General features: G+C 56.9%; 1 protein-coding gene across 5 annotated transcripts; it reads right to left on the minus strand.

Annotated features, from left to right (window-relative positions):
* Positions 1-27,127, minus strand: BLACAT1 (BLACAT1 overlapping LEMD1 locus). Of its 5 annotated transcripts, none has more exons than XM_088180309.1 (3): positions 27,011-27,127; positions 2,435-2,628; positions 1-1,909 (listed from the first exon to the last, which is right to left on the minus strand). In XM_088180309.1, the coding sequence occupies exons 1-2, from the start codon at positions 27,046-27,048 to the stop codon at positions 2,487-2,489; spliced, it is 180 nt and encodes a 59-aa protein (XP_088036435.1). In that variant the 5' UTR covers positions 27,049-27,127; the 3' UTR covers positions 1-1,909; positions 2,435-2,486. The 5 variants fall into 5 exon arrangements, with proteins under 5 accessions (XP_088036435.1, XP_088036436.1, XP_088036437.1 ...); XM_088180310.1 differs by lacking the exon at positions 27,011-27,127 and adding an exon at positions 18,767-18,935; XM_088180311.1 differs by lacking the exon at positions 27,011-27,127 and adding an exon at positions 18,695-18,935.
* Positions 27,128-27,639: the final 512 nt, after the last annotated feature.

Genomic DNA, 27,639 nt, shown 5'->3' on the forward strand with positions numbered 1-27,639 from the left:
TTATCATAAATATTTTATTTATCGATATATGTGTTAATTAATTTATTAATTTATTTATTCTTCTGGCATAGGAATTCCTATAGGAAGCACTCTGCTCTGTGCGTGGAAGCTGCCTGTGCTTATTTACAAATGCCACGTTTATTTTCTCCTCCCCCCCCCCCCCAAAAAAAAAAAAAATCCCCAAAAATAAATGTACAGTGCACATTCCTATGGCTCCTAGGGCTGGGAGACTCCCGAGCAACATCCTGGGAGTCCTTTCCCGAAGAAATCCGGGCAGCAGGGATTAAAAAAAGACAATAAAAAAAGAATTAATGCTTTGATCCGTGTCAGGAGAGGCTGCAAGGAGGGTTCTGTGCCTTTCCCTCTTTGCCAGGGATCGATCCAGGCTGGAATCAGGAAAATTGATGGGGTGGAGCAAAATCCCGATGCAAAGCCTTTGGTTTAAGCGAGGCTTTGTTGAGTCAGGACCTGCTGCTGACCTGGCTTTGTTTCTGCTGGTTTTTTGTGTGTTTTTGCATAGGAAAATCCTGGAGGAACAGGAGAAATCTGAGGGATGGGAGTCAGTCCAAGCTCGTTTCTCTATAATTAATATTTTTCTACACATCTCAGTGTCAGACTGTCCCTCTGGATTTACCCTGGAATAAAACCATGCTGGAATTCCACCCTCATCTTGACACTCGTGACCATTTCCAGAGCAGGGATTAATCCCAAATTGTTTAAATCCTTAAATTCATCCCTCTTGTGGCCTTGTGATCCTTGTGCAAAAATGAAGTTACATTCAGGAAATGCCCTTGGAGTTCCCCCAACTTCCTTGGAATATTTTTTTTTTTTTTTAATTTTTTTTTTTTGGCCCGGAGCTGCTCCCGAAGGTCCTCGCCAAGGGCAGCGCTGAGGATGCAAAGGTGGAATTGGGGAGGCTCTGCTGATGTGCAAAAATAGGAACAGGACAAAGTCAGCGTTTTCCCAAAGCATCGGGAGCTTCCCTGGGCCCACCTGGAGCTTTGTCCTTGGGATAACATTCGGAAAAAACGCCGAGTTTTGGGGCAGCCACCAATTATTTTGGCTTTTAGGAAGACTGGAAGAAAATCCTCCCTGTGGAAGGGAGAAGGGACAGCTTTGAGCAGGTGATTTCTGGGGAGAAAAATATTTTAAAAGGAGAGGTTTTATTGGTTTTTTTGGTTTTTTTTTCGTGAGCAGGGCAGCCCCAGGGTAGCTGGATCTTTTCCTCGGTGTGATGGGATTAAAAAAGGATTATTGCTGGTGGGAACAAATTCGTCTTTGGGGAGCACGGCTCTGCTTTCCCGAGGAGGCTCCTTCCACGAACCCTGGGAATCCACAGATCTGCAGGAATTCCAGGCGGATCCGTGATGGGGAGGACGAGCTGCACCTCCCACATTCCTGCATCCCTTCCCAAAGGAAAGCCGGGAGCAGCCAGGACGCGGCTCTGCCTCTTCAGCTTCGCCTTCACTGCTCGATCCTTCTCCAGAGGAAGGAAAATCCTTGGAAAAAGATTCCATAGACACCTCATTGCCACTGACACCCGCGGGATTTATCTGCTCCAGCATCGCTCAGCTGCCTCTGGAGGACGGAAGTGGAAGATCCGAAGTTGGGAGGGCAGGAGGAATTCCTGAACCACGAGCAAATCCCGAGTTTGTAGAAGTTCCAGGGATTGTCCCAGGGAGAGGGAAGGAGGCAGGGACAGGCTCTGCAGCTCTGGGCTCTGGCAAGGACAAGGTCTGGCCCGGTTTTTGGAACTTTTCCGGGTCTGTCTGTTGGGAATTGCTGGAGCAGGGGAGGCTCGGCTGGACCAGGAGGGAATTCTCGGTCCCGGCGGGACGCAGGAGGGGCGGCGGCTCCTGGGTGACATCCGGGGTGACATCCGGGGTGACATCCTGGGGCTTCGGGCTTCCTGGGGAGAGAGGGGACAGGAAATTATGAGAGAATCCAAGGGATAAGTGAGAGAATCTGTGGGACAGAAGTGGGAATCTGTGGGACAAATGGAAAGAATGTGCGGGATAAATGGAGAGAATCTGCGGGACAAGAGTGAGAATCTGTGGGGTAAAGAATCGGCGGGATAAATGCAGGATCTGTGGGATAAATGGAGAATCTGTGCAGTGAGAGAATCTATAGGGTTAATGGGAGAATCTGCAGGATAAATGGAGAATTTGCGGGATAAATGGAGAATTTGAGGGATAAATGGAGAGAATCTGCGGGAAGATGAAGAATCTGCGGGATAACTGAGCAGATGAAGCAGCTCTCCCCGCGCTCCCCCGGCCCCTGATCGCTCAGCTCCCCCTCCCCTGCCAACACCACCCTGGACACTTTGGATCAGCCCCTGAGCGCCCCCAAAACCCCCCCCAGGCAGGAGGTGACAGCAGAGGTGACACCGCCGGGAGCTGCTCCTCGGAGCGGTGAGGAGGAGACACCCGCGTACCGAGGGGACAGGACGGGGACAGGACGGGGACAATCCCGGGAGGGGCTGCTCCTCACACGGCCGTCTCCTGCCCCCCGCCGGCCTCCTCCTTCTTCCTCTTCATCTTGCAGAAGCCGTGGAGGCCGCAGAAACAGGCGAAGGTGAACTGGGGCATCACCTGCAGCACGAGAGGCTCGGGAGAGACTCCGGGAGACCTGGAGGGGACAGGAGAGGAGTCAGGGCAGCAGGGGAGAGGGTGGGGAGCAGAGCCCCAAAATCCCAAAATTTGGACATCAGCTTGGACTGGGACACATCTCATCACATCCATCCATCCATCCATCCATCCATCTTTTTCCTTTCCCTTTTCCCTTCTTTCTTCCCTTTCCCCTTCCCTCCTTCCTTTTCCTTCTTTCCCCTTTTCCCCTTTCCTGCCACTCTCTCTCAAATTCCCCACCCCCCCAAATCCCTGGAGATCCCAGCTCGCCCCCAGCCCCTCTCTGGCCCACCGGGACCAGTGGAATTGCAGCTCCCGGTGCCCGTGGAGCTGAGGAGCCCCGGGATTGCCCCGGCCCAGGGGCAGCACTGGCGGTTCTGGTACAAAAAGCTGGGACCGAATTCCCTCTTTTTGTGTCCGTTTTTTGCTGATAAAATAATGCTCCAAAGCCCAGCCAACACCGCGGCCCAACAGCGGCAAAATGTAATTATGCAAATGCAAGGCTGGGGGGTTTTAAATAAATAACAAATCCTCGCAGAAATGCTGTCTGAAGGCAAAGCTTCGTTTGCTCTCTGCTTGAATTTTGAGATTTTCATCAAATCCCAGAATCCCAGACTGGTTTGGGTTGGGAGGGACCTTAAAGCCCATCCGGTGCCACCCCTGGCATGGGCAGGGACACCTTCCCGGGTGTCCCAGGGTGCTCCAACCTGGCCTTGGGCACTTCCAGGGCTGGAAGTTTCCCGGGATAACCCTCTGGGCAGTTCTCAGATGATTTTGCCCCTGGTGCTCAGGGGGAGTCTGGGCTCAGGATGGGATCCCATCGGCGAAATGGGCACAAGGACCGAGGGGACCCCGCGGGGTTTGGGGCACTGTCACCCCCTCAGGCTCAGGGGACCCCCCCCTCCCCTCCCCATCCGTGGAGGAGTTTGGAGCAGCCCCAATTCCCAGCTGGGAGGAAATGAAGCAGCCGGAGCAGGTGGAGCCCCATCGGTGACAGCGGTGACAGCGCCGGGGGGCGATGCCACATCCCCGCCCTCCCCTTCTCCCCCTTTCCGAGGGGCCCAGCTGCAACACAAAGCCCCAAAACATCGCCTTGAATCCGCGGCCATCTGGGTACCTGTCTGGGGGGGGGGGTCCCAAATTCAATCGGGCCACCTCTGGAGCTCATTTTTACAAAGCCGGGGCAGCGCCTCTAATGAGCGGCCGGCGCTGAATGAGCCCCGCGCCCCGCGGGTCCCCGCGTCCCCTCTCTTTGTGCGGCCGCTTTTTGTGCTCGCCAGCCCCGCCATGGGAATTGGGAGGGAGCGGATGGTGCCGAGGGGCCCGGGGGGATCGAAGGGGACCGGGGAAAAATGGGGGGGACGGGGGGGGTCGCTCACGTCCCAGCCCCGCAGCCTCCGGGGAATGCGCGGCTCCAGCTGGAGCAGGGAAGGGAAGGGGAGGTGGGCACAGGGAAAAGTGTGGGGGCTGCTCCAGCACTGCCCATCCTTCCCTCGCTCCATGAGGTGTTTAATAATCAAATTAAATAACGCCGAACATAATACCCACGGAAAAAAAAAACAACAAAACAACAAAACCAACAACCCAAAAAACAACAAAACCCAGACCTCCCAGGCAGGTCGCCAGGGGTGCCCTGTGCCACCCCACATCCCCCTCCCCACGTTTTTACAGACACAAAAGCACCCCGAGAGCCTGGGGGGTCTGGCTGGGACCCCATTAGGGACCTATTGAGATATTTAGAGGGGCTTGTAGCGCTCCGGCTTTTCAGGCTGACCCTCTGCCTCCCATTCAGGCGGGGGACAATGATGAATGAGCCCCGGAGAATGGAGGCGGCCCAGCTGAGGCTGACGCTCCTGTTCCCCTTGAAAAGGTGGGGGGGGGGGGAAAAAAAAGGGATCCTGGAGGAGCAAGGAATAATTAAAAAAAATTAAATGAACCGGCTTGGGCAGCGCTGACAGAAGCCCTGGCTGATTTGCAAGGGCTGGGCAGGCTCCCCAGCCCCGCGCTGCCCTTTCCATTCAAGGGAGAAGATCCTCGGGATAAAACTCGGCTGCAGGCGAGAAAATGCGCGAGGCATTAAAAATGTAAAGCTGGAGAATTCTCTTTAGTCAACCGCATAACCCCGGGCCATGTTTGTCACTGTCACGGTGATGAATTGGGAGCTGGCTGCGATCAGCATGCTCACTTTAATAATGGCACTTTTCCCTCAGCCCGGAAAAATCTCTGTCTGGAGCAGCTGGAGCCAGTCTGTTCCCTAATCCAGCAATTCCCATTTCCCTGGGATTTGTCGGGATATCCGGGAAGTTCCCGGCACCAGCAGGGAAGGGCAGGGGTGGCCAGGGCTCAGCTCAGGTGACACCAGCGGCCACCAGCTCCAGGTTTGGGATGCTCGGCCACCAGGATCTTTCATTCCAGCTGATTTTTCTCCCTCAGCTTTTCTATTCGTTGGGGACACCCTGGAATTAACTTTATGGCGAAAGGGTTGGAAAAAACAACAAGTTTTGCACCTGAACCCCCGGATTTCAGAGCTGCCTTCTGCCGCCAGCTCGCCGGGATTTTTCCTCGGGAAAGGGAATCATTTGCAATGGAAATCGGTGGTTTTTTGCAGGGAGCCGAAAGGAATTAAATTATTTGTGATGAAACGGATGGGAAAAAAAATAATTTAATTTGCCTTTCATGATAACTGCTCCATCCATACCCACGGCCACATCCACAGCCAAGATTTTTAAGAGGGACTGATGATTTTGGGATCATCAGCCTGGTTTTTAAAATCCACTGAGCAAAACACCCGAAGAAGAGTCACAGCTGGGCCTCGCAGGAGCCACTCCTGAATCCTGGACTTTTCTGGGTGGTGGGGATGCTCCACGCACAGAGTTTTGCCTGGGATTTTTGTTCCTTCGATTTTTTTGAGCATCCAAAGTTCAGCTCCTGCATCCCAGAACTCTCTGTTGGGACATCCTCTCCCTGTGAGGACACATCCCCTTTCCCACACTCCTCATCATCCTCATCCTCCTCCTCCCAGCTCCGAAATCCATCCAATTTATCTTTTTTCCAGCCGAGTTTTCAAACCCATTATTTCCTAGCCTGTTTTTTTTTTTTTTTTTCCTCTCCCCACTTCCAAAATAAAACCCAAAAACAACACTTCGGACATTTCGCTGCTTACAACCAGTCCTGAGCCAAACCCCCACTTCAAAGCTGCTTCTCTAATGAGCAGCCGAGCATTAAAAACCCAACAACAGAGGAGACAGAGGAGGGGATAAAACCGACCTGAAAAGCAGCGCCATCCCTTTAAGGGGAGATAATGACGGGAGAAGATGTTGCCTGGCATGTTTGCAGAGAATCGCTAATTAAAACATCGCTTCTGTAAAGTCTGCTGATCCCATTGATTCTTCCCCCCACACAGTTAATTTGCTGCTAGGAAGGCAAAGTCGCCAGGGTCCTCATTATAAAAATTTCACTGGCTGCAGCTAATGGTTGTAATTAATAGGTGCAATAAATTTCAAATGGGCAGCCGGGGTGTTCATTAGCTCGGGGCTGACTCAGCACCGGTGGCCTCACCAGTTCCTAAATAATCCATTCCCAGGCAGCCGGGAGGAGGAGGAAGGCGTAATTCCTCACCCAGGGCAGAGCTGGATAAATAATTCCTACATTTGTGTCTTTTTGTCTGTTTTTTTTTGTCCTGCCGGTGAATTGTCAGTGCAAACCTTCCCCCGAATCCCCAACTTTTGCCGGATTTAGGGTGGGATCAGCACTCGAGGAACTGAACCCTCTGAGACAAAATATCCAACAATTCAATCTCACATCCGGGCATGGATCAAACCCAGGCGTGGCTTGGGTCGAGGATTTGGGATTTAATGTGGGTTTTAATTTCCTGGTTCTTCTCTGAGCATCCCGAGCTGGGGCTGAGCTCCAAACTCCCCCCCCCAGGCTCCTGCTGAGCTTCGCTCCCCCTTGGAAAATCCCACGGGAGCTCCAACCCTCCCACAGGGGGCTGGGTGTCCCACAGGGCCTCAGCTTTGATTTTAAAACTCAGCTTTTCTATTCGTCATCATCCGGCTGTAATTAAAATATTCATAATTGCCACTCTTCCCACTAATTATCCCCCTGGCACCGGAGCAGCAGGGCTGGGTGACCCAGCAGGAAGGTGCTGCTGCTTCCCTGCACTCCCCATCCCAATCCCGGGTGGAATTTGGGGGCTGATGCCCTGTGCCTGCACATTCATGAGCCAAAATTTGGGCAGAATTTGGGAGCTGGTGCCTCTGTGCCTTCAAATTCCAAAATTTGAGTTGAATTTGGGGGCTGATGCCCCTGTGCCTGTACATTCTAAAGTTTGGGTTGAATTTGGGAGCTGGTGCCTCTGTGCCTTCAAATTCCAAAATTTGGGTTGAATTTGGGAGCTGATGACTCTGCCTTCAAATTCGAAAATTTGGTTTGAATTTGGGAGCTGCTGCCCCTGTGCCTGCACATTCCTGAGCCAAAATTTGGGCAGATGCCCCCAGGAATTCCACGGGGGATCTGTGTCAGGACAATTCCCACTCCTGGCAGGACAAGCCCAAACCTCTCCCAGTTTTGGGATGCGGGAATGGGATCTGTGGGATGGGGATCTGTGGGATGGGATCAGCAGGAATGGGGTCTGTGGGATGGGATCTGTGGGATGGGGATCTGTGGGATGGGATCTTTGGGATGGGATCAGCAGGAATGGGGTCTGTGGGATGGGATCTCTGGGATGGGATCTCTGGGATGGGATCTGTGGGATGGGGATCTGTGGGATGGGGTCTGTGGGATGGGATCTGTGGGATGGGGTCTGTGGGATGGGGTCTGCAGCCTCCTGCAAGCCCCCGACTGAAAAGCCCGGTTCAAATCTCTCTAAATCTCTCTGCAGAAGCCCTTGGGGGAAATGGGGCTGGCAAACAACACCAGGAAATTTGGCACAAAGTCGCCAGGCCTGGCTGCTGACCACCAGCCACCCCCACCCGTGTGCCCAGTCCTCTCCCTCCCCCCGAGGTCGCGCTCCCTCCGTTCCTTCTCTGCCTCATTCCTGGCAGGAAAAATCAAATGGAAGCAGAGAGAGCCTTTCCCAAGGCTGGGGGATCTCCGGAGAGCAGAGATCCCCAAAATTCCTGCCACAACAGACACCAAAATATCACCAGGGGCCGGTGTTTGGGGCTGCCCCATCCCTGGAAATGTCCAAGGCCAAGGGCTTGGATCAGCCTGGGATAGGGGAAGGGACTGGATGAGCCTCAAGGTCCCTTCCAGGGTGCTCGTGGTGACAGCAGGGACCATCCCGAGAGGATTTTGCTTCCCCACCACCACACTTGGGGACACAACAAAGCAAAACAGCCCAAGCTGGAGCGGTTTTGGGTGGCTGGCCCCGCTCTCCCCGCCTTGGCACCCTCAGCATCCTCATCCCAGGCTCCCGTTCCCGGTTTGGAGCAGCCCCGGGGCGGGGGTGGAGGGACCAAGCCAAGCGTGTCCCCCTGGCCGGCGTGAATGGCTCGGGGCAGGCATTGTCACGGGTGAATTTTCTGAATGAGCAAATCCTCATTAAAAAATAATTAAAACAGCCCGGCGAGATTGGCTTAATTCCTTTCATTTTGACGGATGGTGTTTGGTTTTTGATGATTTATGTGCCAGCTCTCCTGCTTTCATTGTTGGAACTCATGGGATTTCATGATTTTCTTCCTTCCACACCTCCTTGAGTCATGGGATTACAGTTGAACCTCAGCTTTTTTTCTTTTTTTTTTCTTTTTTTTTTTCCCTCCCAGGACTATTATTTTTAAAGATGCATTCCAGGCTGGTGAAATAAACTTGAAAGCCTGACACCCAAATGAGTCAAAGCTCAGGAAGTGAGAAAAGAAGAACTAAAGGAGAGAGAAATTGCTCGTTTCCTGCTTGGCCAGGGGGGTGGAACCCCACGGGGTTCTCGGGGTGGTCGTGGAGGGGTGGGGGATGCAGGAATGGGATCTGTGGGGTGGGGTCTGTGGGAATGTGGTTTGTGGGGTGGGATCTGCAGGAACAGGGTCTGTGTAAAAGGGATTTGTGGCAGTGGGATCTGCAGGAATAGGGTTTGTGGGGTGGAATCTGCAGGAATGGGGTTTGTGGGGATGGGATCTGCAGGAATGGGGTCTGTGGGGTGAAGTCTGCAGGAATGGGGTTTGTGGGGATGGGATCTGCAGGAATGGGGTTTGTGGGAATGGGATCTGCAAGAATGGGGTCTGTGGGGATGGGATCTGCAGGAATGGGGTCTGTGGGGCGGAATCTGCAGGAATGGGGTTTGTGGGAATGGGATCTGCAGGAATGGGGTCTGTGGGGTGGAAGCTGCAGGAATGGGGTTTGTGGGGTGGAATCTGCAGGAATGGGGTCTGTGGGGCGGAATCTGCAGCACTCCCCTCCTCTCTCACCCCACAGACCCAGCAGGTTTTTCCTCTGCACGTTTAAAAAGTCCCGATTTGCCAATCCCTGCCCTGTGATCAAACCTTTCCCCCTCTCCTGCTCCTGGCCACCACCTCCCCTCCCCACCCTCGTGACACCGGCCAGGCCACGACCTCCTTTGGGGATTTTTGGGGACAGCCCCTGCCTGGCACCAACCCACTGACCCCAGCTCCGTGCTGGGAGATGGGGCTGGAGGTGCCCAAATTTCCCCGAACCCTTTTCTCCCCCTGCTGCACCCCCTGGGAATGCCCTTGGCAATGCCCTTGGCCTCTTCCTGGCGCTTTTGTTCCGGGGGATGCAGGTGGGGACGCTTTGAACCGTGTGGGAAAAGCTCCAAAACCCCAAAGAAAAGCGGCTCCATGGGCTGGTGCTGAATGGGGACGGCCCCGCCACCCCCCGGGCTCCTTTTGTGTCCCCCACCCCTCTGGAAAGGCCCTGCCAGGCTTCAGTGCCCCCTTTCACTCCTTTTTGACCCCAAATAAACACGGGCGGCTCCAGAGGGGCTCGGGGAGTCGGTGTGGAGGTGCCTGGAGGGTGCAGTCCCTCCTCTGTGTAGCCCATGGCTTTTCGCCCTACATGAGTTAGGGAAAGCAATCACATAGGAATAAAAAGCCATAAACCACAGCAGAGGGCTTAGCCAGGACAAGGCAGCGGTGTTGGGGAAAAGGGAAAGGAGAATGGGGGGAAAAAATCCCTCTTTGGGCTAAGCTGGCCTCCCTCCCCATGAGGGGAGCACAACCCCAAAACCAGGGTGGGTTCACACCCCAAAACCAGGGAGAAATCCAAAATCCTACCCCAAAACCAGGGTGGGTTCCTACTCAAATCCAGGATGGGTTCCCATCCCAAAACCAGGATATGTTCCCACCCCAAATCCTACCCCAAAACCAGGTGGGTTCCCACCACAAAACCAGGGTGAAATCCAAAATCCTACCCCAAAACCAGGTGGGTTCGCACCCCAAAAACAGGGCGAAATCCAAAATCCTACCGTAAAACCAGGGCGGGTTCCTACTCAAAAGCAGGATGGGCTCCCATCCCAAAACCAGGATATGTTCCCACCCCAAATCCTACCCTAAAACCAGGTGGATTCCTACCCAAATCCAGGATGAGTTCCCACCCCAAAACCAGGATGGGTTCTCACCCCAGACCCCCCTCAGCACCTCGGGGCGGCTTCTCCTGGGTTATCCCCTGGTCAGGAGGAGCGATCCCAGCCTGGAATGTTCCAGAGGGAGCTGCCCCCGTGCCCTGGAGGAGCTGGGATTGCAGGGACAGCTTGAAAGCCGCGGTGCCACGGCCGGGATGAATTGCAGCGTGCCCGGGGAGCAGCCGTGGTGGAATGGTTGATTTCCCCTCTCCCGGTGTCCTGGCCACGGCCCCACCTCATCCCTGTCAGCGCCTGGCATCCTTTCCAGAATCCCAATAAACCCGACCAACCTGGAGCTGAAACGCTCTGGCTGCAAATGGAGCTGCACAAATTTCCACCTGCAAGATCCCTCCGAGGAGGAGCTGCTGGAGCCCGCGGGATAAATCCCATTTTTAGGGAGAAACACTCACCTCGGGGGTACAGCCTCACCCTGCCTCGCAGCTGCTTTGAAAATGTGGCTTTTAGGGCCACCTAAAACTGGGGGATTTACCCAGGGAGGGCTGAGCAGGAGCCGCGCTGCCCCCAGAGCTCACCTGGCTGCAGGGGCGGTGGATGCTCGGCCAGGTTCATCCAACAGAGCCGCCTTTGTGGGCTCAGACAAAGGCCCAAAGAAAGGTCTGGCTGCCAGCCCTCCTCCCCTCGCTTCCCCCCCGGGCCTTTTCGGGGGAGTTTCTGTCTCTGGACGCACCAAAAGAGGCGCTCGGGACAAGGTGGAGCGTGGCAGGGTGGCAGCAGCTCCGCCGAGAGCTGGCACGGCCCTGGATCCTCAGGACAAACCTAGGGCAGCTCCTTGGGTGCCACCAGAAGTGCCCAGGTTGTCCCTGGGAAAGCTCTGGCCTCTTCTCCAGGTCTGTTAATTGCCAGGAGCTGATGAGGTCAGGGTGGGAGAGTCCCTCCCTTGCCACCCTCCCTGGAATCCTTGGGAATTCCGGGTTCTCGGAGCAGCCGGGGCGGGAGGCAGGGGGGGGGGATTCTGCTGCGCTTTGCAGTAGCAAAGAACACGACTCGGACCTACAAAACGAACTCCTGGAGCACAGCTCTGAGTTTTTCCAAGGTTTTCCATCTTTTATCTCCCGGAAATGGTGAGGGGAAAGGGCCGCTGTGTGCCCCACCTGTGACACGGCCACGGCCCAGGACGCTGTCCCCTCCTGGTATCCCAAAATCTGTTTGGGATGTTCTGGAGCATCCCTTGATCTCAAAAGGACTGAATTTTGGTGGGAAGATCTTTCGGGAAACCCTCCAGGTGTGGGGGGCACAACCAGAACCCCCACACGTGTCCCTGCCCCGCGTGTCCAGCACCCACCCACCCCTAATCCCTACGGATCAGCCCCAATCCCATGATGGGGAGGGACAAATCTGTCCGTTTGTCCTTGGCAGCTCTTTGGGACGCGGCCCCGTGGCACCCAAGTCCTTCCCACGGAGGTGACACCTGGCAGGGCACAGGCTGCTGTCCCCAGCAGGAGGACACGTGTCCATCCCAGTGCCACCGTGCCCTGTCCACGCCGCGGGGACCCCAGGAGTGCCCGGAGCCGCCGGCCGAGCGCGCTGAGCTCACCTTTGGCAGCGCGGCTCGGTCACCGCGGGAAGGGCCCGGTGCCAGCGGGGACAGGGCTGGCATGGCAGCGCCCTGGTGGCATCGCCATCACCGTCCTGTCCTCAAGCCTCAGGGTGCCCAGAGCTGATCGGGGTAGGGGGTGGGGAGGTGGGGGGGTCACCCCGCTGCTCACAGCCTTAGGGAGGCTCTTTTGGACCCCCCAACTTTGCTGTTGCTGCGCGGGCTGAGATGGTTGTGCTGGGAGGGAGGGAGGGAAGGAAGCGGGGAGGGAGGGAGGGAGGGAGGGAGGGAGCGGGGTCAGGTATTTCTCCATCCCTGGCTCGGCAGGGCCGGTAACAAAGGCGCTATTGAAGTGCAGCCGCTCTGGTCTGTGAAGCAGAAACCTCTTGTATCTCCCCCCGGTGCCTTTGATGTGCCTCCCCCGGTGCGATGGAGATTACTCATGTCCTGCTGCTCGGGCACCGCTGCCAGCGCGCCACGGAGGGGGGACAAACCCCCTCGGGCCACCGCGGTGTCCCTCTGGCATCGGGCACCCAGCGCTCACCCCACTCCTGCCCTTCCTCTGCGTCCCCAAACCTTTCCTCCCTCTGAGACCCCAAACTTTTGGGGACTCGCGCGGTGCCCAGCCGAGCGCAGCCGCGCTCTGCGCCTCGCATTCCTCTCCTGTAATTAAAGCCGGTGCTCTGGGTGGAGGGGGAATTTCCCAAAGGGTTTTACTGGCGTCTGGACAAGGGTCAGACAATGAGAACATTTGACTGGGTGCCCAAATCCGCTGTATCTTGGATACGCTCAAAGCCTCCCCCGTGCTCCTCGTCCCAGGCGCTGCTTTGGGGGAGGTTTGGGCAGGTTGGGAGGTGGGGACGGCGCGGGGGGAGCTTGGGGACTCTCACAAAACCCCCATAGCCCTCAACCCAGCCAGGCTGCCCCAAAAATGCCGACGCTTGAACAGCACAAAGCCTGGAACCACATTCCCGGCGGGACGCGCCTGGAAATCCTGGGTAGAGGCATCAAACGCACCTTGGAGACTCTCAGAGCTCCGATCGATGCTTTAAAAAGTTCTCTGCTGCCTTCAGCAGGGCCCTGCCTCAATCCCTGGGGATCCAGGGACATTGGGGGCTTATCCTGGTTTTTCCAGCCCCGAGGGGTATTTGGGATGCTCTGACAACCTGCCCGGCAAACATCCGAGTTTCCCAAAAGTGCCTTTGGAGATCTCATTTCAGTTCTGCAGAAATCCCTGGGTGCTCCCGAGGCACCCAGAGAGGAGGCTCGAGTGGGAATCGCCTCTGGAGGAGGGAGGCCCTTGGGGTGCCCACACGGCAGCACCCAAAAGGAGGACACCCCAAATTAGAGCTCAGGAGGATCCTCCACAGAGCCAGCGGCTCCCAGCGCCGCTCCCGAGGCTCATTCCCGCTTTTCCCAGGTGTGGGGAGAGCCCAGGACACCCGCAGAGCTCATCTGGGGCTGGCCCGAGTGAGAGATGGACACAAACAAACCCCCCCGAGAGCTGGGATGGACAGGAGGGATGGACAGATGGACGGACGCTCCAGAGCTGGAACACCTCGTTTTTCACAGACATCCACACCAGTTGCATCCCAAGGAGGTGGAATCAGACTCAGTTTTGGGGGGGGAATCAGCTTCGGCTCCCCCTCCCCGTGCCCCCATCAGGCCCAAATTTTCCTGGTGGGTTTTTAAACACGCAGCCTCAGATTTTGGGGAGCAGCTCAAGCCAGAATTTGGACAACGATCCATTTTCAAGCTGTCCTGGCAAGTGGCTCCAGCCCAGGCAGATTAGATCTCCTAATCACATTTCTGAGGCGCCTGGGATCACGAATCGGGGATTTAGAGAATATTTGTCATTGTAACAATGTCACTGCCCAGCCTTTCCCTCGCTCCCCAAGTCATTATGCCCCGACTTTTTGGCTTCATGGGTACATCTCCCATGGGAAAAGGGAGGCTCTGGAATATTTGTGGTGCAGCTGAAGGTGCACTGGTTCTCTGTCACTTGTACATCCCATGGACGGGGTGATTCCGGGGTTATTTATGGATTTCAATCAGTTTTCTCATCACCACCTGATTTTCTACCGAGAGCTGCTTGAACAGAACCCGAATCTTTGCAAAATTCCCGAAAAATCTTTCAGGAATAAAGAGGGGGAAGCTGAGGAATCCCCCCCACCCCAGATCCTGCAAAGCTGAACAGAGCAGAGCCCCCCTGCTCCCTGAGGGTGAGACCAGAGCGTCTCCAACACCTCAGTGGAGGAATCCCAGGGAAATGTTCTCCATAAATCCCCGTTTTCAGCCATGGCAGCATCGCAGGCTGAGCCCAGCTCCCTTCCCCAAAAATCCACTTTGGGAAGGGCCAAACCTCTCCTGATTTTCCAGGTGCACACACAGCCCCGGGCTCCTTCCAGAGCACAGGATCCAGCTCTGGATTGTTTGGAGGAGGGAAAAGAAATCTTTCATTCCTGGTTACTTTTGCACTTCATTCCCGTTGGGATATTCCTGCCCACCCCTTTCCAGGAGCACAGACGTTGCTCCCTGGCAGCCCAGGAGATGTTTTCCTTTTCCAGTGGGAATTCCAGGCTTTCCCTACATCAGGAATTTGTGTATGAAAAGTGGGGCTGGAGAGGTGCTGAGGGGACAGCGCTGTCCCCACACCAGGCTCCCCCAGGAGTGGCTTTTCCATGGTTGCAGAAATGTTCCCCCAGGACACGTTTGAGCCAGGAGGGATATTTTGGATCTCCAGTTTGTTTGTCCCACTCAGCCTCAGGCACAAAACCAGCCTGGAGGAGCTGCAACCTCTCCTTCCCACTTTTCCATCTGGAGCAGCCACTTCCAGCCCTCCTGCCCTCTTCCCCACACGACTTATTTTAGGTGAAAAGGATTTTCTTTGTACCAAGAAAAAAATATCCTCCAGCTCTAAACGATTTCATTTCTCATCTTGCTGGAAAATTTGAGGATTAATTCATTTCTGTCTGACCCCTCAGATCCATCCTGAGCAAGGAAGTGACCCTTGGAGGATCCCAAAACCATGACCTGTGCATCCCAGATCACAGCCCAAATCCCAAATCCCTCTGTTCAGCCCATTGCAGATAAATCCTCTGGATTTATTTCCAGGGTGGAAGGATGGGAGAGGCAGAGAGGGAAGGGATGAGATAATGACCCAGATCTGCTCCTGCTCACTCGCCATCAATTTTTTCCACGGAGCCCATTAGGAGAGGGCAGCAGCAGCTCAGGAATCCAGGTAAGGCCCTCGCTAACAAGATCCTCCCGGGCCTTTTAGCACATTCCTGCTCACTGATATTGCAGCTCCCGCCGCCCCAGCTGTAATTAAGTCTGGGCTGCGAGGCAGGAGACGCCGCAGGAGCCAAGGGGGAATTTGTCTCGATTCGCCAGAGCAGCCACAGTGAGGTGAGGGATGGTCTGGATCGGGAGGGATGGGGGATTGATGGTCTGGATCAAGATCAGGGATTGGGGATTGATGGTCTGGATCTGGATCAGGGATTGGGGATTGATGGTCTGGATCAAGATCAGGGATTGGGGATTGATGGTCTGGATCTGGATCAGGGATTGGGGATTGATGGTCTGGATCTGGATCAGGGATTGGGGATTGATGGTCTGGATCTGGATCAGACAGGAATGGAGGATTGATGGTCTGGATCTGGATCAGGCTCAGTGGTCTGGATCACTCAAGGATGGAGGATTGATGGTCTGGATCACTCAGGGATAGAGATGGTCTGGATGGGGAAGGGATGAAGGATTGATGGTCTGGATTTGGATCTGGATCAGGGTCAGCGGTCTGGATCAGGCAGGGATTGGGGGATCAATGGTCTGGCTCCAGAAGGGATTTGGGATTGATGGTCTGCCTCCATCAGGGATGGGGGTCAGGGATCTGGATCAGGGATCAATGGTCTGGTTCCATCAAGGATCAGGGATCAGGGGTCTGGCTCCATCAGGGATCAGGGCTCTGGTCCTGGCAGGGATGTGGAGCTGCAGCCGAGCCACCCTGGGCAGTGCAGGAGCTGGACCCCGGTGAGGAGATCCCTGCTCCCCTGGGAATTCCAGGAACTCCACTTGGGACTGGAGGGAGAGGGGCTGGGGGGCTGGTCAGGAGTGACCAGAGCAGAGGGAACAAAGAGAGGGAGGAATGAGATGGGAGAGGCGAGCAAAGAGCCCCTTGGGGCTACAAGGACGCTCTGCCAGGGGCAAAAAGTGAAGGCAGGGTAAAACATCAGCTCCACAGGGGCCACTTCAGCTCCCCTGGCAAGAGCCTTCCGTGGGCTCAAGCCCGTCTCAGGTGACCCCAGTAAATCCAGGGACATCACCTTGGGCACAAACTTGGGAAGAAAAGAGATCAACCCCTCTCCCCCATCACCCATCAGGGCTGGAAGAAAATCGCCGGGGATTTAAAGAATATTTATCATTGTTACAATGTCATTGCCCGGCCCTTCTCGTTCTCCAAGTCACGATTCTCAGACTTTTTGGCTTTATAGGAACATTTCCCATGGAAAAATGAGGCTCCAGAACTTTTCTTGGGCAGCTCAAGGGGCAGAGGGTGGTTAAGCCTCTTGCAGCTTCTCCTGCTCTCCCAGGGTTTGGGAGTCCCTGTCTGGGCTCTGAGGGGCCGAATTTGTTCAGGGTTTGGGGTTTCAGGGTCATGCTGAGCACGGGGGAGCTCGGGCTGATCCCAGCCCTTGGATCAGCACCGGCACAGCAGGCAGGGGATGTGTGCAGGGAATGTGGGACTGGAACAAGGGCAGCCCCTGAATCAGCCCCTGGAGAGGGAGCTGGGCCATCCTAGAACCCCTTGGACAGTGGGCTGGGGACATCCTCGGGGTCAGGCCCGAGGGGAGGCACGGATATTTGGGATATTTGCTCTCTGGCTGCTCCCAGCCCCGTTATTCCCTGTAATTCCCTGTTATTCCCCATTATTCCCTGTTTTTCCCTGTTTTTCCTTGATGTTCCCTATTATTCCCCGTTATTCCTTGATGGTCCCCGTTATTCTCTGTTATTCCCTGTTTCTCCCTGTAATTCCAAATTATTCCATTTTTCCCTCTTATTCCCCTTTATTCCCTGTTTTTCCCTGATGTTCCTCACTATCCCCTGTTATTTCCCCTTATTCCCCTTTATTCCCTGATGTTCCCCATTATTCCTCGTTGTTCCCCGTTAGTCCCTGTTATTCCCCTAATTTCCCGTTATTCCCTGATGTCCCCTGTTATTCCCTGATTCTCCCCATTATTCCTCGCTGTTCCCCGTTATTCCCTGATGTTCCATGCAATTCCCAACTATTCCGATTTCCCTGTTATCCCCCGTTATTCCCTGATGTCCCTTGTCCCCAGGAACTCGTCCCGTTCTGCTGCCTCGTGGCACCTCTCAGCACGAGCAGGAATTCCCTCGGAGCCAGCGTCCCTGGAGCTGTTCCCTTCACTGCAGGACACCGAGGGTCCCCTGTCCCCTCCCAAGGGACAGCCACACCCGCAGGGCTCCCAGCCCCACGGGGACACCCAAAAGTGCGGGGTGAGGGTGTCCCAAACCTGTCCCTGACCTGCTGTCCCTGCCTGGAGCCACCCCAGCCCTGCTCCCACGGCGGGTCTGCCACCACTCCCTGGGGACACACCAAAACCAGGAGGGGACATTTTTTTTTGGAGCCACTCCGGGCACTGCCAGCCCGCTCATGGCAGAGGCCCCCAGGGCTGGGCTCGCCCTCTCCTCTCCTCAGTGTCACTGAAGCTTCTGGCAGGGAAAAATCCTCATTTTCCTGCGCGGGTCTCGCAGTTCCAGACACGTGAGAGCGCCACACCACCCACAGAGTCCCCGCAGCATCCCCAAAAACCCTGCCCGAGCCCCCGGGACCCCTCCGGGCCTCCCAGACCCCCTCAGGACCCTCTCGGTTCGGTACCACAACACACCTGAAGGAACAGCGGGACCCAGGTGACGCCAAAATCGCGACAATTCCTCTCTCCGAGCCCTCGAATCTGCTTTGCCCTGGCTGACATCACCGCTCAGGTTGATACACGCTTCCCTTATCTTTCTTTGGGATTACCTCATCGGAGAGGACACGGAGAGCCTCCCTCCTCTCCCTCTCCCTCTCCCTCCTCTCCCTCTCCCTCTCCCTCCTCTCCCTCTCCCTCCTCTCCCTCTCCCTTTTCGGAGCTGCAAGTTTGCAGCCGGAGGAAGGAATGGCTGGGATGCGGCTCCAGCCCTTCCCGCATCATTCCAGGATGATCCAGGGAGATCCAGCAGAGCCAGATCCGCTCGGAGCCCTTCGGAAATCCCAAGGCTCCTCCTGCACCAGGCAGAGGCTCCGTGGGGTTTATTCCCCCCGCAAACAATGCCAAAGTGTTCGCACACGCACGGAGCCCGGCCCTGAGACACAAAAAAAACTTCGATTCGTACACAGGAACACCCATTCCAATCCCGGAATCCAACAGTTAACGAGCTCACGTGTAATTAAATGATAACTACGTTATCGGGTGTTGCATGTAATGCTCATAAACGTACATAAATAATGGGAATATAACACGGATATACCCGCACACCTCACAAATATTCGTACAGAGATGAATTTTGCCCACAGTTCAGGTTATTTTCACCCAAAACAAAGCCAATTTCATTTTTTCCCGACCTCCACAAGAGCAGAGCCACAGCAAGCCACAGCCACCCTCCAGCTACAACACCGCCAAGAGAATTAAATCCAGATTTTCCCACATTTTCAGCACGGATTGCTTTGGGATGCTCCTGGCTGGCATCCCCGGGGATGCTGCCCAGGTGAGCGGGGGGATGCAGGTGCTGAGCACCGATCCCACCGCGGGCTGAGCGCTCCCCCGGTGCCCCCGCTCGCCCTCACGCACGCAACTCCTGCAGGCAACGCTCCAGACAAAGAAAGCGAGAAAAAAAAAAAAAAAAAAAAAACAGCCAAAAAAAAAAAAAAAGCCGTCTTACTTTTTTTTTTTTCCTCCTTTTTTTTTTTTTTTTTTTTTCCTTTCCCCCTCCTCTCTCCTCCCGCAGCCTCACCCGCGGGACTCCAGCGATTCTTTGGGGAGGGGGGATCCTGCAAAGCAACTTCAGGAGGCGCCGGGCGCTGCTCGGAGCCGAGCGGAGGAGCCGGGGAGGGCTCGGCCGGCGGAGAAGAGAAGGAACAAAAGCCCGAGCGGTGCTGAATAGGTGCCTTCCTAATTGTGAAGGGGATTGTGAGGCTGTGTGTGGCTGCGGGGCGGGAGGGGGCGGGTGAAGGGGCGATGGGGAGAGGCCTCCCTCCCTCCCACCCGGCTGGGGCCGGGCCGCCCGCAACCCCGAGCCGAGCTGCTGCATAAATTATCTCCTGGCTCTCCATCTCTCTCCGCCCGAGCCGAGCATCCCCGGCAGATTTCCCGCACGGAGGATGCGATACCCAGGGCAGGGTCCCCGCTGCCCCCCGCCCCGGGCAGCGATGCCGCCTCTTCCCGGCTTTTCCCGGCTTTTCCCGGCTTTTCCAGGCTCTCCTCTCTTCCCTTTTTCTCCCCTTCCTGCTTTGTCTCCGGCCCCGTCTCGCAGCTGAGCAGACACAAAAGAGCCTCTGACCTGGGAGGAGAAATCCTCTTTTCCAGGAAAATAAAAAAAAAAAAAAAAAAAAGCAAAGCCCACCCGAGGTCTCCTGTGCGCGCTTTGAGCAGGGAGGAGAATTAAAAAGAGCTGGGCTAGCTCGGAATCGGAGGCTGCATTGCTCCCCTAATGAGTGTAATTAGCGGGGTGAGGATGGAGGCGGCTTTCCCGCACTGCCCGCGCTCCCCCACTGGGTTTTTTTGGGGGGAAAACGGCGTTTTCCACCTCCGGGAGCTGTCCCTGCGTGCAGCTCTGTGCATCGAGCACCTCGGTCTCCAGCCAGCGGGGTTCAGACAGGATTAAACCCCAAACACCCATCCCGAGTCCTCCAGGCTTGGCAAAGCTGAGACAAGTCGGATTTGGGACTTTTTTTTTTTTTTTTTTTTTTTTCCCCCGCTGTTCGCTGCTCTCCCTCCACCTCAGCTCTCCCAAATCCCGGGCTGTCAGCGGAACAACGGGGGATTCAGTGGATTCAGCGGGGATTTAGCGGGGCTCGGGAGGCAGATCCTCCTCCCGTGGCAGCGCCGACTGAGCTCGGCATTACCTCACCCCGGGCCGGGACAGCGGGTGCGGGGCTGCTGTGCCCTGGGGACACGGGAGGTCCCTGCAGGGGGACAAGGACCCTCCCTGCCCTGGAAATCACTCCCGAAAATGGGAATTTTCGCTGCTCATTTCGCCTGCGGGGATGTGGGTGAGGATGGAGCGCTGTCCTTCCCCAAAATAAAGATGGGGCAAGTGATGAATTCCCCTGATGTGCTGGGAAACTCATTAATTGATGGGCCTAATGAGCTTCTCGGGCTGTCCAACGAGGCAGCAGGGCTGGGATGGAGGGGACAATGCTGGATCCGGGCTGGGATTGCTGGAGCAGGAGGTCCAGGAGCGGTCAGGGAGGGCTGAGCCGTCTCCCAGCATCTGCTCCGCTCTGACATTGTGCTCACTTGGCCTTTTTTTTTTTTTTTTTTTTTTTTTTTTAATTGTCTTGATGTCCCTCATTTGCATAATCCCCCATAATGCAGCGCAGCAGGACTTTTGCTCTGAGCTAATAAATAGACGACAAAAATAAATGTGTCATGTAAGATTTGCTTCCATTCCTTGCCTTTGTGAGGGAGCTTTCAGCGAGCAATGACGCTGCTGGCGGCGTTGATCTCACAGGAATTGTCAGCCACGAGCTGCGACTTCCCCTCGCCCCTGGGGCTCAACTTCGCCAGATGTTTGCAGCTGGGCTCGGCAGCGAGCAGCAGGAAAAGGTGGCTGTGGAACGCCGGGACGCGCTCCTGGCAGCCCGGGGATTGCTCCCAAATCTCTTCCCCCAAATCACCCCACCCTAAAAATATCCCCCAACCCACCAGGAGTTTCCTTGTGGGGGTTTTGCGTCCCGTGATGGGCAGGCAGGTGCCTGAGGTGCTTTATTTTTGGAGTGTTTAATTCAGAATTAGGGAGCGCTGTGATTTCCTCACCTCCCCAGAGCCTTGCCCGGCTCTCCTCTCACGGTGCTGTTGAATTACTGATGAAATTCGTTCCCTGAGTAATTGCTGTGCCCTGAATATCCGAAGGGGCTCATGAAAAGCTGCAGGAGGATTTTCCCCCTCGGTCCGACAAGAATTTATTTGTCCCCTTCCAAGAGATTGGAGGGATGGAGCTCGGGATATTGATGGGAGCAGCAGAGATCCCTTCCCAAAACAGTCTTAGCAGGCTCCGAGTGTCAAAGCACGATTTTAAAATGAATTTTTGTTTGCCCGGGATGGAACTCGGCTGGAAGTGCGAGATCTGCTGGAGAATCCCCGGAATCCAGAGGATCCCTGGAATGCCAGGCCTGGGAGGACATTTGGATCTGATGGAGCAGTGAGACTCCTCATATTCCTGGAGGCGTAGAAGGGATGAAATTCCTCGGGATTTCACACCTCCTGCATTCCAGCAGTTGGGTCTTTCCTCTTTTTCCCCCCAGCTTTGACCTAAGAACACTTCAGCTTTTCCCACTGTCCTGTTTGCTGAGAAAAACCTCAAAACACCAACTCTAAAGGATAAAATCTACCAGAGAAATAAAAACCTGATAATAGACGAGGCTCCTTATTATTCTTATATACCCATTTTAACCCATTTTTATGGCTGACTCTGGAGTGGGAGAGCTTTTCCCGGGAAAAGAAATTCCATCCTCAGCGAGTCCTCCCCCAGCTCATCCCAGCGTTGAAATCTTCACCCCCATGGTCTGGAGCAGCCCCTGAGCACCAGATCCGTGTGCCGGGATGAGAGAAGGGAGCTCTGGGAGCCGGCAAGGCAGAGATCCATGAGGATGGAAAGAAGGGAAAAGCAGCGGGAGCAGCGGGAAGGAGACGAGGCAAGGGATGGATGGGCGGCTTTGGAGTCTCCCTGCAGGATGCAGCGAATAATTTCCCTTTTCCCCACAGCGCCAGGGCGAGGATGGGATCATCAGTCTTCATTACACGCCCGGAATAGGCTCTGTCAGGTTCTGCTGGAAAACCAATCAATATTCCCTTGGCCTGGCTGCCCACAGCTCCTGCCAGGAGCTGCACAGCCAGGGAGGGCACTGGGACATGCCAGGCACCACTTCGGGGCACGGCACAGGTCCCCAAAGGGCTGGGGGGACACGGAAACTCCCAATTATTGCCGCACACACTTCGGGTTTTAAAGGAGTTCACGCTTTTTTTCATCTGGCTCTCCAGGGGTTTCCCTCGGCAATAAAATCTGCAGGCAACAGAACAAATCTCCTGCCACAAAACCCCGCAGGAAGGAGTTCAGGGAGCGAAAATCACCCGGGAAATCCTTCTGTGCCCTTTTGCAGTCACAAAACCGCGCTCAGATTGCAAATCTGAGCTCCCACACGGAGCGAGGCACCTCCGGGAAGCTGCAGGGATCCTTCCCAGGCCAGCCTGAAGATGGGCTCGGCAGAATTCCCTCTGTCCATTGCTCCTGAGAAACACCACTGAGAGCACAGACCCTGCAATAGGAGACCCCCAGGGCGCACAGGTCGCCGACCGCCACACCTCCGGATGTGGAATTTGGATTTGGGGTCTTTGGGTTTCACCAGGAGTCGCTGGAAGCGACAACTGCGGGTCCCTCGTTGGGGCAATTCCCAGAGTGACCTCAGGCCTGGCACGACCCCTCCATGCCCACCCTGCAGATCCTCCCCGAGCCCTGGGGAGTTCCCCCATGGCCATGCCCGAGCTCCTGCTGCAACCAAAGTCTCCCAGCAGGCGAGACGAGCCCCATCCATCTCGCTGCCAAAAATGAGCCAATAAAGGAGCAATCGCCTCCGAGAGGCAGCGGCGGCCGCGCAATTACAGCACAGAGAGCTGCGGCAACTGCGGCACCTGAACCCTGCCCTGCACCCCCAGAACCCCCCTGCCCCTCTGTGCCAGCTGTGCCAGCTGTGCCAGCACCGCCTGCTGCCCCACAGCCTCAACTCTGCACCCCCAGAGCCCCCCTGCCCTCTGTGCCAGCCGTGCCAGCACCGCCTGCTGCCCCACAGTCCTGGCTCTGCACCCCCAGAGCCCCCCTGCCCTCTGTGACAGCTGTGCCAGCACCGCCTGCTGCCCCACAGTCCTGGCTCTGCCTCTCTGGGGTGCTCCTGGTTGTCCCCTGGCACCTCTGAGAGCGCTGGCAGGGGGTGGTGACAGCTCTGAGGAGCAGGAGAGAAGAAGTTTAGGTGGGATGTTGGACGGGAATTGTTCCCTGGGAGGGTGGGCAGGGCTGGCACGGGGTGCCCAGAGCAGCTGTGGCTGCCCCTGGATCCCTGGGGGTGTCCAAGGCCAGGCTGGACACTGGGGCTGGAGCAGCCTGGGACAGTGGGAGCTGTGGGAGGTGGAAGTGGATGGACTTTGAGGTCCCTTCCACCCCAAACCAGTCTGGGATTCCGTGGTTATTGCAGGGTTTGGGGTGATCAGGTAACAGCAAATCGCTCCAAAACCCCAACCCTGTGCGTGGATCAACTTCTGTGGGGTGGAGACCCCAGTTTGGGACAACCCTCCCTCCTCTCCTTTCTGTCATCTTTTCATGAACGATCTGTTCAAGTTCTGCTCCTCTCCTCTGTCCCAGAAGCCGAACTGGGACTCCAGGAACCCTGATCCGGGTGGTGCCGTGTCCCTGTCCCTGTCCCTGTCCCTGTCCCTGTCCCTGTCCCTGAAGCCTCCAGCCCTGGGGCAGCTCCAGCCTGGCGGGACGCTCCGGGCCTTTTCCTCCGTTGGTCACGGAGATCTCCCGGCATTTCTGTAAAGGGGAGATGGATTTCGGGGCGCTCTGGGCTCCGGTCTCCCCAGGCCGTGGCTTTGTCAGGCGGCCGCGCTCGCGTCCCGCCGCTGCCACTGATGGAATTTGATTCCGCGCTGCCAAATCTGCAGGGCTGCGAACGCGTTCCCGCTCTTGATTAATGTGAGTAATTTCTGCTTGAAAGGAGGTTTGAAATGAGCAGCCGAGGAGAAGCGAGCGCTGAGGGTTCCCCCCAGTCCCCCCCTCCCCCGGCGCTCGCTGCTGTTTGCATTTCCCAGCTCGGGGATGGGCGAGCAGCTCAACAGACTCGCTGGCCCCGTTTCAGCGCGGCAGAAGGTGCGGGAGGCGGGGGGAGCTGCGGGGATGGGCGAGGGGACGAGCCCGGGGACCCCCGGACCCCGGAGCGGACGGAGAAGGGACCCCCGGGCCAGCGGAGCCGCTGGGCCACACCGGGGAAAAAGGGGGCACGGGGGGGGATTGGCGGCGGGGACATGGAGGGGACACGAGGGGACATTGAGGGGACACCGAGGGGACATTGGGGGACATTGGGGGATACATGGAGGGGACCCGGGGGGACATCGGGGCGAACATAGCGGGGACATTGGGGATACACAAGGGGTACACGGAGGGGACACTGAGGGGACAAGGGGGGGTTCACAGGGAGGACACGGGGGGACACAGAGGGGACACAAGGGGACACGGGGGGGCTGCACCGGGGGTTGGGGGGCACGAGGGGCTGCACACGAGGGGCTGATGAGTCTAAAGCTGAGGGAAAAGTGGGGTCCCGGCTGCGGGCTCGGGGGTGTCCTGTGTCCCCCCCGTGAGTCCAGCCAGGGCTCAGCCCTCCTGTCCCCTACGAGGGTCCCCCCACCCCTGTCCTTCCCCGGGGGTCTCCAGGGCTCCAGCCGCTGCCGGGACCCCCCATTTCCCTGCCGGACAACCTTGGGACTCGCTCAGCCCCATCCCCGGGCTAGTGTGAGCCCCGAGGTGGCCACCGGGCTCTCTGGGCGCTTTGGGAGAGGCAGAACCGGTTGGCCGAGGCCAGCACGGGGAGCACCCCCTGCCACAGCATCCCTGTGCCCCACGGAAAAGCTGCCCCACATTTGTAGGACGCGTTGTAGCCCCAGGAATCACAGGAACTTTCCCCCATCCCCTCCGGCGTCTCCCTGAGGAGCAGCGGTGGCTTCGCGTCTCCTTTTCAATTTATTTTTGTAAGGAAGCAGAAAAAGAGAGAGAGAGAGAGAGAGAGAGAGAGAGAGAGAGAGAGAGAGACGGAGTCACATCCTAATCTGGCAAAATGTCAGGGAGTGATTCAGAGAAGAGGCGAGCGGCAGAGAGAGGCAGCCCACACAGGAGACTTGTTTCTGATTTCCAAATGTCAGCATGTCCTTTAATTAAATGCTGATTAACAGGGGACGTGCTCCCCGGAGCCCGAGCCGCTGCAAAGCCCGAGCTCTGCCACCCCTGGGATGAGGAGGGAGAGGAGGGAGAGCCACAGGAGCTGAGGCTGTGCCCAAACCCCCGCTCCTCGGGGGATCCCAAATCCCAAATCCGTGAGACCAAATCCCAAATCCCTGCGACCCCGCCTGGGACTTTTGTCCCCATGTGAGGTTGGGGCCGGGTGGATCTGGGTGCAAACCCCGAGGTGATTTTGCTCAGTTTGAGCGGCTCTCTCCATCCCCAGCTCTCTCTGTTCCCAGCACAGCCGTAAAAACCTTTTTGGATTTGGGATGTCCGGGAACAGCTCGTGTCCCTGCCCCCATTCCCTGTGTCACAGAGGCTCTGGGTGTCCCCTGTCCCCATTCCCTGTGTCACAGGGCTCTGGCCGTCCCCTGTCCGTGTGTCACAGGATCTCTGGATGTCCCCGTTCCCTGTGTCACAGGATCTCTGGGTGTCCCCGTTCCCTTTGTCACAGGGGCTCTGGATGTCCCCTGTCCCATTCCCTGTGTCACAGGGACTCTGAGTGTCCCCTATCCCCTGTCCCTGTGTCACAGGGCTCTGGATATCCCCTGTCCGTGTGTCACAGGATCTCTGGGTGTCCCCTGTCCCATTCCCTGTGTCACAGGACCCTGTGTGTCCCCTGTCCCCGTTCCCGTGCCATGTGCAGCTCACACCAAGTGCTCCCTCTCCAAACTCCCGCGGCGACGCTGCCGATTCCCAAGCGCCACCTGACGGCATCGGCTCCAGGGAGGAATTGTTGGACAACATTTCCCCAGACACAGACACGGGAATCAGCTCCGAGGGTGGAAACGGGAAACGGGAAAGGGGAAATGGGAAATGGGAAATGAGAAACGGGAAATTGGAAACGGGAAATAGGAAATGGGAAATGCCGGGAGCAGCCCTGGCCCAGCACCCGGCCCGTGCCCGCCCGGAGCAGAGCCGAGCCCAGGGAATGCACGGCCGGCTCTTCTCTTCTTCCCAGCACCACAAAAGTTCTTCCCAGCTCCCGGGGGGAGGCAGATCGTGCCATCCCCGCTGGAGGATCCCCACAGCTCCCCTGTTTTTAATTCCCCTTGACAGGCCTGAGAAAACAACCCCGGGAGATCCTGAAATCCCGGGAGCAGCAAGCCCCGGACACCTCCCACGGGGAAATGTGAGAGAAGCCACCAGACAGGGCTCTGGCACACCGGTGTCACCTCCGCCTCCCTCTGGTGCCTCCCAGCTGAGTGTGGGGACTCTGCAAGCAGGACGAGAGGATGTCCCGCAGCTTTTCACAACCAGGAGCAGAGCCAGGCCTGTGCCTCCCCTCTCCGCACAGGGCAGGGGACACGGGTGACATCAACCAGCGCAGGTCTGGGTCTTTGAGCGTAAAACCCGTGGGGAAGGGAGTTTAACTCTGCCGTGGCCCCGTTTCACCTCTTCCCCTCCCCTGAGGAGTGCCGGGAGCTGGGAGTTTGTCAGGGAGAGGCTCCAGCTTGGGAGAGCCCCTGGATCCTCCCGTGAGCTGGGCAGGGCTCCCCAGGGATGGATTTACCAGCCGGGATCCCTGGATTGAACCAACCCGGCCATGCCTGGCTCCTCAGGGATGGATTTACCAGCCGGGATCCCTGGATTGAACCAACCCGGCCATGCCTGGTTCCTCAGGGATGGATTTACCAGCCGGGATCCCTGGATTGAACCAACCCAGCCGTGCCCTGGTTCCGGAGCCCACCCAGCCCGCGGGGACCACCCTGTCGTGCTGCTCTCCCCTCTCCCGATTTTACCACGCTCAGGGAGCATCAAAACCCCCCAGAAACGAAGGCGCCCAGAAGGACAGACCGCAGCAAAGTGTCGGTGCTGGGAGGGACGGGCAGAGCACGCAGGGGAAGGGGGAGGTGGCGGCGCCGGGGAAGGGAGGGGAGGAATCATTCAGCCAAATTTCCCTATTTCCCCCTGCTGGAAAATTGAAAGTCTGCTCGGAGTTTGCATCCCAAACGTGATTGCTCTGGGCTCCCTGCCTCGGAAGGCACGTACCTGTGTGAGCAGCCGGCCCTGGCGGGCTCAGGGTCCATGCTGGCTACCTGTCAGCACGCTCTGCCTTCTGTTCCCGCTGAGCAGCATCTCTGCTCTGCACAGCCTGGGAGTTCAGAGCTGACACTTAAGGACTCGAGGGGGGTGGAGGTGGACGCGCTCGCTGAGCATGAAAAGCAGCCATTGGCTCTGCCTCGCCGGCTGCTCTGCCGCTGGGCTGGGCCCAACATGTGTCATCCTTCCCTGGGCTCCCCTCGGCTCCCCGGAGCTGGCCCGGCCCGCTCGGGGCTGGCGAGGAGGGGATGGAGGCGAGGGGTTGAGGGGGTCACCTGGGAGAAGGAGGGGCGGGGTTGAAGGGGTTAAATCTTGGGAAAGGAGCGGCGTTATTGAGGGGGACAGCCCTGGGAAGAAGTGGAATTATTAGGAGGGAATAACCCTTGGGAAGGAGGCGCGGGGTTGAGGGGGATGATCAGAGAGAAGGAGGGGCGGGGTTGAAGGGGATAAATCCTGGGAAGGAGTCACATTGTTGGGAAAGGAGGGGGGTTATCCTGGGGGGATAACTCTTGGGACGAAGGGCGTTATCCTGGGGGATGAATCCCAGGGAAAAGAAATGCGTTATCCTGGGGAGATGA

This window comes from Sturnus vulgaris, chromosome 29, assembly GCF_052056855.1.
Source record: "Sturnus vulgaris isolate bStuVul1 chromosome 29, bStuVul1.hap1, whole genome shotgun sequence".
Taxonomy (NCBI): domain Eukaryota; kingdom Metazoa; phylum Chordata; class Aves; order Passeriformes; family Sturnidae; genus Sturnus; species Sturnus vulgaris.